The sequence below is a fragment of the Pygocentrus nattereri genome, chromosome 28 (assembly GCF_015220715.1).
Source record: "Pygocentrus nattereri isolate fPygNat1 chromosome 28, fPygNat1.pri, whole genome shotgun sequence".
Lineage (NCBI taxonomy): Eukaryota > Metazoa > Chordata > Actinopteri > Characiformes > Serrasalmidae > Pygocentrus > Pygocentrus nattereri.
This window is the reverse complement of record NC_051238.1, coordinates 8,861,727-8,881,771: the sequence shown is the minus strand read 5'-3', so window position 1 is coordinate 8,881,771 and position 20,045 is coordinate 8,861,727. Positions and strand designations below refer to the sequence as shown.

Here is a 20,045-nt window from a genome sequence, read left to right as displayed (position 1 = left end):
GGGGTGGGAGAAAGAGAGACCAAGGTATACAAGACAGAGAAGAGAGAGAGGGGTCAAGGTGAGAGGGCGAGAGACTAAAGTGTTAGAGAAAGAGATTTGAGAGTGTGTATGAGAGAGTTAAAGAGAGAAAGAGTAATGGAGAGAAAGAGAGAGACTAGAGTGAGGGGAAAAAAGAAAAAGAGAGATGGGGAAAGAGGAGAGAGAAAGAGACTTGGGGGTGAGAGAGAAAAAGATTAAGAGAGATGGGGGAGAGAGAGACTTGAGTGAGGGGGAAAAGAGAGAAAGAGATGGGGAGAAGAGCAAGAGAGACCCAGGGGAGTGAGAAAAAGATAGAAAGAGAGATGGGCAGAGAGACACTTGAGAGAAAGAGATAAGGAGAGGGGACTTGTGTAGAGAGAGAAAGAGATTGGGAGGGCGAGAGACTTGAGTGAGGGGGAAAAAGAGAAAGAAAGAGAGATAGGGAGAAGAAAGAGAGAGAAAGAGACTTGAGGAAGAGAGAACAACAGAGACTCAGGTAAGAGAGAGGGGGAGAGAGACTGAGGTGTAAGAGAGATAGAGAGAGAGAGAGAGGCAGAGGTATATGTGGGATAGAGAGAGGGGAGAGAGAGAAAGGGCTTTGGGTGAGTTAGTGAGTGAGAGAGAGAGAGAGAGAGAGAGAGAGAGAGAGAGCAGAGGGCTATAAAGGAGAGGAAAGAGAGAGATTATTCTGAGCAGTGAGCTGAGGGTGGGATGTGCTCGGACTGCTGAGTGCCCTCTGAGCCCTCTTTTTGAAGCACGTCTCTTGAGGGAAGGATATGATTAGTATGGGACCAAGTGTACACTCCCCGTACAAGCTCCCAGTGCGCACTCCCTGCACGCGGTCCAAGTGCATTCTCCCCATGTGTTCTCCAAGTCTCTACTACCTGTTCACACTCAAAGTACATACTTCATTCACTAATCATTACCTCTGTTTATTCAGTATTCAATGTGCATATTTATTGAGTCTTTATTGCACAACAGCACTGGTTGTATTTGGATTTGTTACAGTCAGCAATTGGGCTGTCAGAGTTATACAAATAAATTCATTTTCTAGATTAAAAAGCACTGAAAAAAATTGACCATCTTGCTGAATGGATTCATGAAATTCTTAAAATAATTTAAGGAGGCGAGCCAAGCTTGAGGCTCGTCTTCCTTCCAGTCTAACTTCCTAGGAATTGAATTCTCTACATTCTGCCTCCTGTGACAAAGTTTGGTAACTTTACCCACTTTATTTGGGTAGTCCAGTTTAGATGCTTTGTAGATACTTAAATTACTTTCAGTTTACACTCGACTAAATATCTACTAAATTGACCATAATTTTCTTTAACTCTAAATTTGGCTCTAATCCTAACCTTAATGTCAACCCAATACCTAAACCCAACCCTCACACTAGTCCTAGCCCTAACCCTGGTCCAAATCCTAACCCTCACCCCACCACTGTTTAGAATCAATTGTTCAGAGTTTCACCAGACAGTTTGTTAACAATTTGAACATCTGCAGATAATCTATAGGGGACAACAGTGGACTATCCAAATAAAGTGAGACCCAGAATTTAAAGCAGACGCAGCCCAAGTTCTCAGAGTTCTCCCCCCTCCTTCCATCATATAATCTCTTTTCTATATTGAAGACATAATCTCACAAACTGGTCATTTGTATGACCCTACATATGTTAAAATGATCCAGCTGGTTTACCTTATAGATTTCTTTATCATTTTCAAGTAAAGTATTTTGGAAGTTCTGTAATGTAATTAACATTTTTTTTGTTATTTGGATAAAAAAAAAAGAATATTAACTTGTCAAAACAATTAGCAGGTTATTCAACTGCTAATATAACTGATGGATACAGCCCAATCCAACAATAAACAAGAAATGACAGAGTAAGTAAACATACTAAAACACTGCAAGACAACACATTTAAACTACTACAGTCTGAGTTGAAGAGTGCAAATATATTAGTGCATAGCCAATTTTTATCCCACATTAGGATGATCATAACACCAGAATTTTTCATTTGTTTTTGGTACCAAATGTCGTAGCACAATGCTTGATACTAAAATGAAATGTGGCAAAACAAGGAAACATGCGCAGTGTAATTCATGTCAGAGTAGTGTTAGTCTGTTTCAACAGGGAATCAGTCAGCAGTATTAGACTGTTTATTTTGTTGTAGTGTTAAGAAGACAACGTTCAATAAGACATGCTGTGCATCTTTACGTATTAACGTCACACTCAGGTTCAGAAAGAAGGTCCAGCTCAATGTTTAGGTCTCAATACTGTTAAAGATATTACATCAGATTCATCCGCTCGGGACAGCGGGCCAAAACACGACTCATGTTAAAATTGTTCATTACACATTTCCACCAGAGAGGTCTCCAAATCTTACACAGTAATCCCAAATAGACTTAAGTGACTTCTAACATTGTTTAACAGACTGTATTCTACACTAGCGTTCAAAAGCTTGAAATCACTTGTCATCTTATTACTTTCTGTAGTTTTATTCAGTGGTAACTTATACAGTATTGTTTGAAGTACTATGAGCTAGACACCAGAGGGTATTTTACACATATTTATTTATTTATTTATTTATTTTCAGTGTTTTCCTTTTTTGGGAAATTCAAGCAGTTATTAAATGATAAATAATACACTGTAATGTATTTACTGTAATTCTCTGCATTTAGATTTGATCATGTTTCAAATGCAAGGTATTTTGCAGGTTAATTTCAACTTTATTCTCAAGGCTTTACCGCTCTCACAGTTATTATGGAATCATTTACAGCTCTGTTTATCATTTCAGACACATTTAAAACATTTTTTGCAGCTTCCCACAAATTAGTTGAAACATGTGAAGTTGTAAATTGATTCTAAACTTTTTGAATGGTAGTGTTTACAAATAAACAAAAGTATTGCACAATTCTGGCTCCTTCTGGGCTCCCTGGGGCAAATTGGCAGCATTAACTGACGGGACACGATTTAAACAATCCTGGCTGTTTATATACTTGCGAACCTTGTCCTGATTCCCTGGCTGTATGTTTTATGGTGCTACTCTCTCAGGGGTACAGGTGTGTTGTGCGGCTGCTGCTCCACGGGGCATAATGCTATTAATTGGATCCGTCGTTAAGGCCGGAGTCAAATCAGCCTTTTCAGGCCCACAGTTAATGAGCAATTGAAAGGCGGCTTGAAAGTGTCTGAGGTTCAATGGCCCTCCAGGATTAATTGCACATGTCGAAAGTGAAAGAGGAGCTTTCGTGACATATTGAGCGGTCAGATTTTTGCAGCAGCGTCTTCACTCACCCTGCGTGAGCATCCTCGTCGCCGGAGCTAATGTCTGACCCGGGGCACGCTCAAGATGTTAGCATGCTGCAGACGTGCGGCAGGCAGAGAGACTTCATTGTGAATCTTTGCGGATGTCACTGATGCATTGGGTTCCAGGGGGAGCCTCTTTTAAAAACAAAGTTTCCCTGTTTTACTGGAGACGCTGCCATCTTGGCCCTTATTTCCCTTTACCGCGCTCACACGTCTTTCTGCTCCACATTCACAGCTTTCATGGTGTTTTATGGGTCCTTAATGTGCCTCGACTCGAAAAACATAGCAGCCCTCCCTCCATCAGTTCAGTGCAACGAGCTGTATTGTTGCCAGAGCAGGAAAAACAGTACAAATAGCAACAATAACATAAATGGGAGCCAGTTGGGTCTGAACATTGAGTAGATGAACGATTTCGTTGGGCTTGCCCCTGACCGACATTGTCTTCTTTATGTCTCTCTCTCTGCAGGTGTTCATCGTGTGTGAGCAGCCCTTTCCCCTGTAACTGGTGCAAATATCGGCACATCTGCACCAACAATGTGGCTGAGTGCTCCTTCCAGGAGGGTCGAGTGAGCAGTGTGGAGGTAAAAGGAGACATGCTAATACTAGATTCAAGCCAAAAAGTGACACTGAACACAACACAAATAAGTGACGAAATATAAGTGAAGTGTTTGGAAAAGATTTTAGCGCAGCTCCAACCGAGCGTTTGAACAAACTAGCTTTTGTAAATGGCCAAATGTTTGTTTTTTTTATTCAGACAGATGCACACATCTGTACAAACAGATGCACGGGTCAATGAGTAAATTACTCATCCAGTGAGCTGTTTGGAAATCAGAGCTCAGTAACAGTAATGCTAGCATTTTACTGCCCCAACCATGCTTGCTGTAGAAAAATGAGCAGAAGGTCTTCAAGTACAAACAGTGCCAGTGAACATTGTCCCAAGTACTATTTTATTTCAAACTGGGTTTGATTCCCCAGCCGGGCAACCAGGGTGCTTTCTGTGTGGAGTTTGCATGATCTCCCCGTGTTTCCGGCCACAGTCCCAATACATGCAGACAGGCTGACTGGACACACTAAACTATGTGTGAGGTGTGAGTGATTGTACATGTCTGTGGGTCGGCCCTGTGAAGGACTGGTGACCTGTCCGGGGTGTTTCTTGCCTTCTGCTCAATGACCGCTGGGATAGGATCCAGCACCCCTCCCCCGGCGGCCCAGAAGGAAAAGCGGCTTAGATAATGTGTGTATGTACATATGTGTGTATGTGTTATTATTATTGTTGTTATTATTATTGAGCAGACTAGTTTGTGTTGAAAAGAGAATGTCATCGCCTCATTCAGGAGCTGAAACCAATCACCATAACTCATTCTGAGTTGGCAGACAGACTCATTGTTTGTTGAAAAGTTCTAGTTGCCAGGACACAACCAATCGGTCATCTTGGTTGTCACCATGCCAACCACAAATACAACAGTGATTGGTTTAGTGAGTTTATCAAGTTGACAGAAATAATATAATTTTACTTTTATTCTGTCTGTAAATGTGCATTTGTTGCGCTAGATATCATCAGTTCACATCAGTACACATGTTCACATTCATTTATTGTCATCTAAATAAATCATGCTCAGTGTTTGAAGAGCCTGACCATGCTGAGGCTTAATTTGACTCTGTGAATCATTCTGGCTCAAATGACTCACCAGACAACTTTGTCTCAGAGAATGTACCCATGTTCATAGTATCTCCTGCGCTACATTGAGACGTGTCCTCTTGTCCCCAAGGCTCTGAAGAAGGATAGTGTTCATTTGTAGTCTGATCTGAGATATGCCAAAAGCACATCAGTGAACATTTCATCACATGCGTAAAGATAGGGCTGATACATGACTTTGACAAATGATGTGCATTTGTTCGAACAGACAAATTCATCATAGTGCTTATAGTACACTCCTCTGTGATTGGTCAGTGTGGAGATAGCTTTCTAAAGCTGAATTAGTTCTACCAAAGCAGCTTCAGTAATGTCATTTGTGACAGAGCTGACTGGCCAAGAAAGTGTCTGTGTAATTTCCTATTGCCACAAATATCCTGGATTTAAAGTGAGACAAGTGTGTTGCATAGATAACAAACAGCATTTGAAGCCATCTTGAAGTCTGAATTTTGTCCATTTTTATTCATAACAATGTCTCATATAGAGTGAGAGACCAGAAAATTTCTAGTGAGGAGAACTGCTGGTTTGTAATGTCTTGTGGCATTTTACTGATACAAGCCTGTTATAGAAATTAGAAATACTGTCAAACTTCATTGTTTTTTATATAATAGATTCTACTACTTTCTAATATTAAAGGCAATTCCTGTTTGAAAGACTAGAAAAAATATTTATTTAACCTTTTTAGCCTTTTTGTTTCATTCACACCCAAACTTTGAGGAAATGACCACCTCCACATCTGCAACATCAATCGTTATGCAAGCAACAACGAAACAGAATATTTCTGAGGGGAAAAAGATAAATAAAGCAATGGCTAAAAACAGAATAAATAAAGCCGACTACCTAAGTGTCTGGGTATGTGTGTGTGTGTGTATATATATATATATATATGCTACCTCAGTTTTTTTAGAACCTTTCGTCAGATGTTTATATGGTATAATCAAGCACAATTATAAGCATTCCAAGCGTTGACAAGTGTCAACTTTTTATTGACAACTACATCCAGTTTAAGCAAAGAATTAATATTTACAGTGTTGACACTTCTTCTTTAAGACTTCTGCAGTTCGCCTGGGCATGCTGGATATCAGCTTCTGGGCAAAATCTTGATTGATGGCAACCCATTCTTGCCTAATCAGTGCTTGAAATTGATCACAATTTCTGGGTTTTTGTTTGTCCACCCTCTTTTTGAGGATTGACCACAGGTTCTCAATGGGATTGAGATCTGGGGAGTTTCCTGGCCATGGACCCAAAATTTCAATATTTTGTTCACCAAGCCACTTGGTTGTCACTTTTGCCTTGTGACATGGTGCTCCATCATGCTGAAAAAAGCATTGTTCATCTCCAAATTGCTCTGGGGACGTTGGGAGAAGCTGCTCTTGGAGGATGTTTTGATACCATTCCTTTTTCATGGCGCTGTTCTTAGGCAAAATTTTGAGCGAACCCACTCCCCTGAATGAGAAGCAACCCCACACATGAATATTCTCAGGATGCTTCACTGTTGGCATGACACAGGACTCATGGTAGCACTCACCTTTTCTTCTCTGGACAATCATTTTTCCAGATGTCCCAAACAGTCTGAAGGGGGCTTCATCAGAGAAAATAACTTTAACCCAGTCCTCTTCCATCCAATCTCTATACCTTCTGCAGAATGTCAGTCTGTCCTTGTGTTTTTCTTGGAGAGAAATGGCTTCTTTGCTGCCCTTCTTGACACCAAGCCATCCTCCAAAAGCCTTCATCTCACTGGGCATTCAGATGTACTCACACCTGCCCTCTGCCATTCCTGAGCAAGCTCTGCACTACCGATTTGTAGCTGAATAAGGAATAGTATTAAAACATCCTCCAAGAGCAGCTTCTCCCAACAACCCAGGAGCAATTTGGAGATGAACAATGCTTTTTTCAGCATGATGGAGCACCATGTCACAAGGCAAAAGTGACAACCAAGTGGCTTAGTGAACAAAACATTGAAATTTTGGGTCCATGGCCAGGAAACTCCCCAGATCTCAATCCCATGGAGAACTTGTAGTCTGTCCCCAAAAAGAGGGTGGACAAACAAAAACCCAGAAATTGCGACCAACTTCAAGCACGGATTAGGCAAGAATGGGTTGCCATCATTCAAGATTTTGCCCAGAAGCTGATATCCAGCATGCCCAGGCGAACTGCAGAAGTCTTAAAGAAGAAGGGTCAACACTGTAAATATTAAGTCTTTACTTAAACTGGATGTAATTGTCAATAAAAAGTTGACACTTGTCAACACTTGGAATGCTTAGAATTGTGCTTGATTATACCATATAAACATCTGACGAAAGGTTCTAAAAAAACTGAGGCAGCAAACTTTGTGAAAACCAAAATTTGTACCATTCTCAAAACTTTTGGCCACGACTGTGTGTGTGTGTGTGTGTGTGTGTGTGTGTGTGTGTGTGTGTGTGTGTGTGTGTGTGTGTGTGTGTGTGTTTTTTATATAGATAGATAGATAGATAGATAGATAGATAGATAGATAGATAGATAGATAGATAGATAGATAGATAGATATTGAAGAATTGACCAAAAGAAATGACCCAGTAGGTTTTTTTTTTCCTGACAGCACCTCTCTCTCTCTCTCTCTCTCTCTCTATATATATATATATATATATATATGAAATCATATTCCTCTGGTAGCTCGCGGGGGCCCTAAGCAACTGCATATACTGCTCATAACAAGAACTGGCCCTGCACTGAGACTCACTTGCACTTCCCTTCCAGCAGTTGGTAATACTGTTTTGGTATAATGGGAGGAATAAGGAAATGATCAGGCTCTCCATAAACAGGCTCTGTCAGAAACCACATAAGCAAATCCATTTGAAATTGCTTCAAGGGCACATGTCCTACAATTTTGTTATATTTTATTTTTTCTTCCTGAAGTCCACCTACAACATTAAGCGATTAGTGTGGTTTTATTTACTAAAAACTGTCATAATTCATTTTACATGAACTTTTTACATCAAACTTCCTTTATCCCTGAATGATACATGGTCCAGTCCTGCATGGCTATTTGTTCACTTCCAGTGGATGTGAAGTGCAGGATTCACGTGAGCAGGGTGTGAACAGTATCATGGCCCAGCTCTGTCGGAGACAGGAAGTGGAACAATAGTACCGCTTGTGTCTCTGGCTACCAATACACGTGACCATAGCACCCTGAAGCCTCACAGCCTCCGTTGACCCCAACCTGACCAACGGCCTTTGAACCTGTATCCCTCGTTCACAGTGCTCGCACTGAGCCCAAGTCTGTATTTGTGTGCTTTAGTTCATACAGTCAGTTCTTTCACTGAAAAGAGGCGCATTGTCTGTGGTTATTGAGAACTTGCTTGTTTTCAAGTCTTATTTGACCTAAATTTGAGTCCTTTTTTGTATTTCGAGTCTCAAGACATTCACACACATATGAGATTGTTTCCTGCTGACATATAGATGCCCTTCAGTTGATAAGGGAAGTCAGTGTTGCCAATGTGTTTCAGAAAAAAAGAGAATGAAAATCCAATTTTCCATGAGAGCCGCTTCAGAAAACTGTTCAGTGTTGTTTGAACATTAAGCCAAAGTGCTTTTTCAGCCAGTTTCTTAGCTCTGCCTCCAAAAACAGAGCTGAATTTAGTTCACATTAGATCATTTATTCATAACACCTAGTTATGGGAAATGAATTATCCAGTTGATAATGGAGTTTGGAGCCCAGTGTGAGCTGCAGTAGATTAAAGCAATAGTTAAAAAAAATTTTTTTAACTCAAGTTCCCCCAAATCTAGTGGTTCAACCAAGACAGAGTGGCAGTCTAAGCATCATCTGTATCATCGGGTAATCACAAGTTTGATACCTGGCGCTGCCCCAGCCATCCGTGTAGCCATCTGGTAGTCCAACAGATCATAATTGGTCATTAATATTAGCAGCTGTTTGAAAAGATGCGGTGGTGCTTCAGGTCTATAATTGGAAACATATTATCACTGTTGTACACAAACCTTCTATCTCAGTTGTTTTTTTAGATACTTTTTGCATAATTTGAAAGTTCTTTGCATTTCATAATGAATCAATCAATAGAAATGGTCCAAAGTTACTTGGGGAAAATGTCTAGTTAATTAATTAACATAATTTAGGAATGTTTTTCCTTTTCCTGCAGGAATTACCATTTTGTCAAGGTTTGAGGTTTTGTTGAGACAGCGAAAAATATGTTTACTGTTCCACATGTTTACTGATTGGCTGGATTAGATGCATTAGTGTTGGGAAATTGGGGTGGGGGGGTGTTAGGAGGGGCTTGCAAATTGTTACAACTTAGCAGTCTAGGGGGCAGGCTGTAAGGTTTTAACTAAACTCTGCAGGAAAGAGGATCTCCAGCAGGAAGGTTGGCAACCCTCCGCACAGTTATCACAACCAAATCTGGCATTGCTTAACAAATCAACATGGTTTAAGGCAAATGTGTGCACAATGCTAATTGGTGGTGTACAAGCTACATTAGCCTTATAGCTCCAGCGCAGAATTAGGGAAGCAAGCCTGTCTTGGCAAATCGGCTACGTTTGGGGGAAAGGCTAAATTTGTGGAAATTAAAATTTTCACCCACATACCTCTTTAATGTTAGGGTTTGCTGGGTTCATCTCTTGGAGAGGTTTTGAGGAGTTAAACGAAAGCGACCGTGAGGGTTGGCCGTCCTTGTTTGTGTGTTTAGTTTCTTTTCTTTTCTGTGGCCTGCAGTATTTGAGACATGCTCGAGCGTTTGATGTTTGGCTCCGTGTCGAGTTTCTTGCCAAAATCCTGTTGCGGTAAGCAAAACCATAGTCCTAGCTCAGATTTGGCTCAACTTTAGAATAGATTTACATCTATTCTTTTGCCCTTCCCCCTGACCCTCTGTCTCTCACACTCACTCACTCTCTCTCTCTCTCTCTCTCTCTCTCTCTCTCTCTTAATTCTTTTTCTTCTTTCTCACTCTCACTCACATCTCTCTCATCCCCTCTCTCTCTCTCTGTCTCTCTCTGTTGTTACACACTCCACTGAGCTGGAAGCAGTAGGTTGAAAGGTTGAGGTGACGGACAAGAAAATGCTGGTTTCTTTTTCATCCTCACCCTTTTTCTCAGCTTGATGACTACAGAGAGAACAGAAAACAGGTATTGCCTGGACTACGGCTGCTTAGTATGGAATAAAGACCATCTTGCGTTCTGGGGCTACATATTGTGGTTACGATATTACTTATAATATATTAAAACCTTATAAAAATGATTTTGCAGTTATATTGAAATTATATTGCACTATATTGTGATTACACATACACAATGTAATGTATTACGATTATTTTCAGATTATACTGCAACATGCATGCAATATATTAAAAGCACACTATTATATTGCAGTTATACTGATACACATTGTGATTACAGCATGCCTTGCGATGTGTAAAACTGTGTACTGCATTATGTCATGATTACATTAATATATCTTATTGACATATTATATTGCAGCATATTGTGATAACACAATATATTAAAAATACAATGTATTATTTTGCAATCATATTGCAATTATATTGCTACATATTGTGATTATAAAGTGTATTAAAAAACAAACTACACATTGATGTACAATATATTACAGTGTGACAGTCAAACCTTGGCTTTGCTTCTTTTTCATCAAAATAATCTTTTTTAAAATCATCTAATCGTCCTGCGAATGTTTGTAATTGGTTAGAAGAGTCACAGCACATAATACAACATTGTGTGGTTATGTGGTTCATTTGTGTATTGCAGTCTCCTGTATTCCATACTCCAGTATTTCAAAGACCAATATCACAAAAGCGATTAACAAATAATATACTGTGCAGCGCTGTGTCGTAGTGCCTTTACTGACTGCGGTGATTTCAAGTGGATCAGACTTACTTTCTTTTGCATCATCGCTACAGTCAGACTGTAGCATCTCTGTGCCCTAATAGCATAAACGACTAGCACTGCAGCAATATAAATATTAATCATAAGAAAGCTGCACTTTGGTGCTGTAATTGTGTTACAATGGCTGACCTGTTTGGGTCAATTGTAAAGTCACTGTAACTGTTTTTTTTGGGGGGGGGGTCCCTGAGTCACATTAATATTTCATAACAGTCAATACAGTCTTTTTCCCTTTAGTTATAGTTCTGGCAGGCGAGAAGCCAAAGTATTTTCGTATCTATAATTCTGATGCTATTTCAATTAGAGAAATTATTAACTATGCATATGCTAACTATGCGGGCGCTGTGGAGAGAAACGAGGTTAATTGGTTCTGTAATACGACCACAGAGATAATAACGCATAATGATAGCCAGATGAAAGATGAAAAATAATTTGACATGTGATTGAGGGCTAATGTAAGCACAGCGGCGGAGTAACTCATGCGATTAGCGGCCTGCTTACTTCAGAGAGAGACCCCGCGCACGCTAACGCTAATGCACGGGGAGAGAAAGAGAGGGAATTAGGAGAAAAGAAGAACAGCATCCTTTTCTTTTGTCATTTCGGGGGTGGGGTACATGCGCCCTTCGGCTTTTGGCACATTTTAATTTTACACTTAACTGAACATCAAAGAGATTCCTTATCAAAGTCGGCCGGCAAAGATGTGCCCATCTCTCTCTCTCCCTCTCTCTCTCTCTCTCTCTCTCTCTGTCTATCTCTGTCTATCTCTCTTTCTCTCTCATTTTCTCGTTCTCTGTGCACACCTCCTGACAATCTCTCCGTACTCCCTATCTCTCTCTCTCTCTCTCTCTGCCTCTGTCACTTGTGAAAAAGAGTTAGTCAGCGAAAAGTGGTGAGTCACCCGATGTTGATACTGGAGGGAAGAATGGTGGAGAAGCAGGCCGATGCCCCAACCCCCCCCCCCAAAACCACATACATGCATCATCAGTTCAGGAGCTTCGTCCCAGGCTCTTCGCTGCTGGCTGAGCTGAATCGTGCTTGGTTTGGTTGATGGAGAAGAGCCTAGAGCAGAAGTGCGCTGATGTGGGCTGAAAGTGTGCAGCCTTCTCTCTTTTAATCAGGCCTTTTTTTTCTCCACCCTTCACAACTAGGCCTGAAGCATCACCATGTAAGCCAGTAGCCTCACTTTCCATGAGATATAGCATCATTTGGACTCATATAGCACTGCTCAGGAGGACTCCACTCTCAACACTCACAGTGGCGGCATGACGTGCACGGCCTATACCCTCCCCACCTACTCACTCAACCTCCTCAAACTCACAGAAACTGTGTACCATGCACTTATGCATCTCACAGCGGGGGCGTGACCATGTGCCTGCAGTACAGATTTAACCATGACCCCCACCAAGTGAACAGTGTAGAGGCTCTCTGGGTGATGGAGGAATCAAGCTATATAAGCTGAATATTTATTTACAGAGCTGGGAAATTGAGCAAGACTTTGACAGCATGATTGGCCCCTTTTAATGTTAATTTTATATCAGAGATACTTATTAGCTAGCAAAACATATGCCTTGGCCAAAACTAACGCTGTATACAATGTTAGCTGCATGCCTAAATCATCACACACGTGCCTTAAACTGAGCTGAGCTGTTAAATATTCTCAAATAGACTTGGTTATGAGTCTGTGAGTGTTGAGAGTGGAGTCCTCCTGAGCAGTGCTATGTTTTTTTCTGACACTGTATAACATACAGTTATCTATAAGCATGGAGAAAAATACAGATAAAATTCAAGCGTCAAGATGGCTGCTGTTTTTAACAGAGGTGTGTGAGGTTAGGTGTCAGTATCGGCCTCATATTAGCAGAAAATGATGGAATGGATATCGAAGAAAAGTTGCTTTGCACCATTAGCTAGCAAAGTGTATGTCTTAGCTAAAGCTATTCCGCAGCTTTATGGTCAGGTTGTGAATTCCCGGCCTGCATTGTCACAAACTTGCCTTAAACCATGTTAAATTCTCAAATAGACTTGGTTATGTGGTTTCAGTCTATGGCATGCCGTTATCTGTAGAAAATTGCCTGCATAGCTAAAACTCTATTAGCAGGCCTGAATTTTGTTGGTACATTTCTCGAGTGTGTCATGCCATGTAAGACACTGCATAGCCAAATCTGTCGACTACATTTGGGATAAGGAAACTATTGTGTGTTTGATTTTTGGACAAACTACCACTTAAAGCAGGCTGTGTGTATGTATGCGTGTTTGTGTGTATGCAGCACAGTAGAGAGAGTCTGGCTCTTTGGTGTGTAAGTTTTGCCCTGATACCTTGGCCCAAACATGAAGAGCTGCTTCAGGAAAACGGGCACAAACTATACAGTTATGTGAGTAAGTGAGAGAGAGGCGAGTCTCTTAGCTTCCAAAGCCACTCCATAGCCAATCCTCAGGCTAATCTGTGAAAAGACAGCATGTTCCTTTTTCTCTTTGCCTCTTTCACTCCCTCTCTTTTACCTTTTCTCCCTCCGCCTGTGCATAGTAGCTCCATTCTACACATTGTGCCATCTAATAAAAAAAGGCCACAATTAAAGATTACACCAGCACATTTATCTTAACCTACACCAGCATGTTCAACTTAGCTCACACCAGCACATTCAACTAAACCCACACCAGCACATTCAACTAAACTCACACCAGCACATTCAACTAAACCCACACCAGCACATTCAACTAAACTCACACCAGCACATTCAACTAAACCCACACCAGCACATTCAACTAAACTCACACAAGCACATTCAACTAAACCCACACCAGCACATTCAACTAAACCCACACCAGCACATTCAACTAAACCCACACCAGCACATTCAACTAAACCCACACCAGCACATTCAACTAAACCCACACCAGCACATTCAACTAAACCTACACCAGCACATTCAACTAAACCTACACCAGCACATTCAACTAAACCCACACCAGCACATTCAACTAAACCTACACCAGCACATTCAACTAAACCCACACCAGCACATTCAACTAAACCCACACCAGCACATTCAACTAAACCCACACCAGCACGTTAAACTAAACCCACACCAGCACATTCAACTAAACCCACACCAGCACATTCAACTAAACTCACACCAGTACATTCAACTAAACCCACACCAGCACATTCAACTAAACCCACACCAGCACATTCAACTAAACCCACACCAGCACATTCAACTAAACCTACACCAGCACATTCAACTAAACTCACACCAGCACATTCAACTAAACCCACACCAGCGCATTCAACTAAACCCACACCAGCGCATTCAACTAAACCCACACCAACGCATTCAACTAAACCCACACCAGCGCATTCAACTAAACCCACACCAGCACATTCAACTAAACCCACACCAGCGCATTCAACTAAACCCACACCAGCACATTCAACTAAACCTACACCAGCACATTCAACTAAACCCACACCAGCGCATTCAACTAAACCCACACCAGTGCCTTCAACTAATCCCACACCAACGCATTCAACTAAACCCACACCAGCGCATTCAACTAAACCCACACCAGCACATTCAACTAAACCTACACCAGCACATTCAACTAAACTCACACCAGCACATTCAACTAAACCCACACCAGCGCATTCAACTAAACCCACACCAGCGCATTCAACTAAACCCACACCAACGCATTCAACTAAACCCACACCAGCGCATTCAACTAAACCCACACCAGCACATTCAACTAAACCCACACCAGCACATTCAACTAAACCCACACCAGCACGTTAAACTAAACCCACACCAGCACATTCAACTAAACCCACACCAGCACATTCAACTAAACTCACACCAGTACATTCAACTAAACTCACACAAGCACATTCAACTAAACCCACACCAGCACATTCAACTAAACCCACACCAGCACATTCAACTAAACTCACACCAGCACATTCAACTAAACCCACACCAGCACATTCAACTAAACTCACACCAGCACATTCAACTAAACCCACACCAGCACATTCAACTAAACCCACACCAGCACATTCAACTAAACCCACACCAGCGCATTCAACTAAACCCACACCAGCACATTCAACTAAACCCACACCAGCACATTCAACTAAACTCACACCAGCACATTCAACTAAACCCACACCAGCACATTCAACTAAACTCACACCAGCACATTCAACTAAACCCACACCAGCGCATTCAACTAAACCCACACCAGCGCATTCAACTAAACCCACACCAGCGCATTCAACTAAACCCACACCAACGCATTCAACTGAACACACACCAGCGCATTCAACTAAACCCACACCAGCACATTCAACTAAACCCACACCAGCGCATTCAACTAAACCCACACCAACGCATTCAACTAAACCCACACCAGCGCATTCAACTAAACCCACACCAACGCATTCAACTGAACCCACACCAGCGCATTCAACTAAACCCACACCAGCACATTCAACTAAACCTACACCAGCACATTCAACTAAACCTACACCAGCACATTCAACTAAACTCACACCAGCACATTCAACTGAACCCACACCAGCACATTCAACTAAACCCACACCAGCACATTCAACTGAACCCACACCAGCGCATTCAACTGAACCCACACCAGCGCATTCAACTAAACCCACACCAGCGCATTCAACTAAACCCACACCAGCGCATTCAACTAAACCCACACCAACGCATTCAACTGAACCCACACCAGCACATTCAACTAAACCCACACCAGCACATTCAACTAAACCTACACCAGCACATTCAACTAAACCCACACCAGCGCATTCAACTAAACCCACACCAGCACATTCAACTAAACCTACACCAGCACATTCAACTAAACCCACACCAGCGCATTCAACTAAACCCACACCAGCACATTCAACTAAACCCACACCAGCGCATTCAACTAAACCCACACCAGCGCATTCAACTAAACCCACACCAGCGCATTCAACTAAACTCACACCAGCGCATTCAACTAAACCCACACCAGCACATTCAACTAAACCCACACCAGCACATTCAACTAAACCCACACCAGCACATTCAACTAAACTCACACCAGCACATTCAACTAAACCCACACCAGCACATTCAACTAAACCCACACCAGCACATTCAACTAAACTCACACCAGCACGTTAAACTAAACCCACACCAGCACATTCAACTAAACCCACACCAGCACATTCAGCTAAACCCACACCAGCACATTCAACTAAACCCACACCAGCACATTCAACTAAACCCACACCAGCTCGTTCAACTAAACTCACACCAGCATGTTCAGCTAAACCAACACATTCAAAATACTGTGAGGATGTAAAATCCTTAACTTGCAGTGGTGAATCAAATCAAATAGTGAAATGAGTTCATCATTAGACTCTTAATCTTTGCTCTGAGTCATTTTTGCACTCCCCCTTTTTTTTGGCCGGATTAAACCATATGTTTGCCTGTTGACGGACACGCTCATTTGCAACCCAACTAAAATTCCTCATTTCCTCATGTACATTCTTTGACCTTCACACAACGAATTAGATCCGCCCCGAATCTTTATGTTTGAGCTTTTAACTGGTGCTGAGTGCAGCTGCCAGGGAACATTATAATCAGGGCTATACTTGCCATCTATTAAAATTCACTGTTTCCTACACTGGAGTCTGCAGAACAGGTTTTATGTTACCCAGTAGCATATTTGCTATAGATCCCTGCTTTGCTGGGACAGATGAGGCTTTACTTGGTGTGTGTGTAAACAGATGGCTTTTGACCTTTCTGAAAGGATGATCCGTGACCTCTAATTACAAATGGCTTCTCCTCGCCAAATGCCTGGAAAAGACTTTTTTTCCCATTCCTCGCCATCGTTTAGCCCTGAACAGAGGGATTTCGTAGCACAAACGGCCTGTAAAACGCCCCTTTAAAAGAGACAAAGTCATGAGTGAGAGTGAATGAGTGCAGTCCCTGCAGGCCACTGGATGTGAGAGTTGGGTTCTGAGGTATAAAACTTTATGACAGGAGTTAGTCTTGGCGGGATAGAGATGTGTGGCAGATTTAGGAGGTTGTTTCTTAGCTGGATTTATGGCTGCTGACGGTTTCAGACTGCGCAGATGAGATGTTATTTTTCTCTTTGGCCTCAAAGCCTCCGTCACCTCTGGCCTACTGTAAGACAGCATCAAAGCATGATCTAATTTGTCTGGGAAACTCTATTTTACAGTATGTGAACCACCAGCACCCCAAAATTGAGATAATCTGTGAGAATTGAAGAATATTGCTAAGAACTGCATTGAGGTTCTAAAGGAATGACAGCAGTAGCTTATGTTTTAGGAGTGGGCAATATGGAGATCTGATTAATATCATTATCATGATAAACCTTCTCAGATCTGAGTTTCACATATTGTGAGGAGATCATACATTAACATACCAAGACTTCAACACTGTATGTCATTACATTTATATGCATTTAATTGTATCTGTTTTAAAACATGCACCACTGCTGGCACTGCTGTTCTAACTTATGTGAAAAAATCTCATAATATTATGTTTTTGCCATATTGCACATCTCATATGTATATGAGCAGCTCAGCCCCGAAGTGGTAGGCCATGTAAAATGGTCAGCGGATGCTGAGGCGCATAGTGAACAGAGGTCGCCAACTTTCTGCAGAGTCAATCGCTACAGACCTCCAACCTTCGTGTGGCCTTCTGATCAGCTCAAGAACAGCATAGAGAGTTTCATGGAATGGGTTTCCATGGCTGAGCAGCTGCATCCAAGCCTTATATCACCAAGTGCAATGCAAAGCATCAAATTAAGTGGTTTAAAGTGCCGCCACTGGACTCGAGAGCAGCGGAGACATTCAACAGACGAGTCTGGGTTTGGCGGTTGCCAGGAGAACGGTACTTGTCTGACTGCATTGTGGCAAGTGTTAAAGTTTGGTGGAGGGGGGATCATGGTGTGCGGTAGTTTTTCAGGAGTTGGCCTCAGCCCCTTAGTTTCAGTGAAAGGAACTCTTAATGCTTCAGCAGACCAAGAGATTTTGGACAATTTCATGCTCCCAACTTTTGGGAACAGTTTGGGGAGTTTGTCCCCTTCCTGTTCCAATATGACTGCGCATTTGTGTATGTATGTATATGTATGTGTGTATGTATCGCTGCTGTCAGAACAAAACCTTTTTTTTTTAGGTTTTTTCATTTGTGGCATAATTAGAAAATGCCTATTGGCCTTTACATTGTATGTAAATTGTATGATGAATGTAGCAAATGGAGTGTACCAAAATGACATAGACAAACTGTCTGGTTCCATTGACTTACATTCAAAGTGTAACGTATGTTTTTTCCTTCTCCTGTAAAGTTATCATTTTGGACATACAAGGTTTTGTTCTGACAACAGCAAGATATATATGTATGAGTAAAACTTATTTAAAGCCTGTCTACAAATAGATAGACAGATAGGAAGAACTTTAGGCACATAAGCTTACATATATTAGGCAGATATAAAAATAGACATAAGTCAAAGTATGAGAGAGTAGTAATAAAAGAGTATCTATTTGCATATAAAACAGGTCTGTTGTATATACATAAGAGTTGTATGAGGTAGTTTACAACATAATGGGTATAATAGACTTCATAACACATGCATAAGCTTTGAATAACAAATAAAATAGTGGTACTTGAATATTTCTAAACAGCTTATGACAATATTGTAATTTTTGTAATGTAAACATTACACTGTATTTGCATAAGCAGCCTCAAACAGACTTTTATTTCCATTCCTGTTATGCCAGTTCTGTATATTTCCACTTCAATTGAAGAACAAAAGAACACGTTCTATTGAGGAGACCTGTGTGGCGGCAGACGTGATCAACTAAATCTTTTATCATATTATAATTTTATTACAACATATAATAACTCACAGGATATTTTGAACTCAGCTTTTCATACTTAATGACATTTAAATTCAAGTATTTTTTCAACATTTGAACAGAGGTTGCAAGTAATATTTTATCAAGGGTATTTCTACTTTAACTCAAGTACAAAGGTTTTGGTATGGAGATTTGCATATTCATGCATATGGTCAGCATGTGTGAAAATTGTCAGTTAAGCTTGAAGCCATCAGAATCTTTCATAGAACTCAAATGTGGAGCTCTTAAGTTTGATTATTTGAGAATGAAGCTTTATAACAGTGTAATAAATGGAACAAATGGCTGTTGCTTTAGTTTAAGGCTGCTTATTTTTGTATGCCATCTTGCAATTGGTATAAACTGTTAAGAAATATTGAGCATTGATTTATAAAGTTTTTCAGAGCTTGTGCATGTGTTATGAATTTATGTAGGAAGTGTTCAAATAAAGGGTTAAAGTGAAATAATAATCAAATAAATGAATAATAGGCCAAGCTTGTTACTGATTTTTTATTTTGTAAATACACATTTGGAGGAGTGCAGTGGTTAGCATTAGCCTGTCAGTGTTAGCCTAGCGAACGCTGCTTGACAGACAGCACCAGAGGAGTACTGTAACATCCACCCTTTCCATAGCATTCATCATTACACAGAACCTAATTAGCTCATGTAGATGTTTAACCTTCAGGAGCAGCGCTGCAGGGAGAGGATCATTGAGCCTAATGGTTAAGAGCACACACACACTGGCTGTCATTTTCCCAGAGGGAGCCACATAGATCAAATACTGCTCCTCTCCCACCTCTCTTTCTCTTTATCTCTCCCCCCTGCCCACTTTTTTTCTTCTTTCTTTTACTATGTTATAAGGGCCTGTGCCCCTTTTAAGATCCTCTCATTCAGATAACCATGTGGAAAACAACTGGTTAAACTGTTTTGAGGTTGGAGGTTGATGTTTTTTTTAATAAAAATAAATTATAATAACATTATACAATGAATAATAGCAACACTTCTTTTCGGCTGGTAATTTAAAGACAGTTCTTAACACAAACGCTGACATGGCAGAAAACGTAGTGATGACATGTGAGTTAAAGCTCTTTGTGAAATTCAAGATTTATTTATATAACACTTTAGACAATGGGCATTGTCAGAAAGCAGCTCTACAGAAACTCTGAAGATCTAAGCTCCACATAAGCAGGGCAAGGTTGGCAAAGGAGTTGGAGTATGCGGTCATCA

At 41.0% G+C, this 20,045-nt stretch overlaps 1 protein-coding gene across 1 annotated transcript in view; it reads left to right on the top strand.

Annotated features, from left to right (window-relative positions):
• plxna3 (plexin A3) overlaps positions 1-20,045 on the top strand; it is a 239,305-nt gene that overhangs the window by 139,387 nt on the left and 79,873 nt on the right. The window contains exon 9 of the mRNA XM_037535912.1: positions 3,785-3,899. Within this exon, the coding sequence (XP_037391809.1) occupies positions 3,785-3,899 (115 nt within the window). The remainder of the gene's footprint in view (positions 1-3,784; positions 3,900-20,045) is intronic.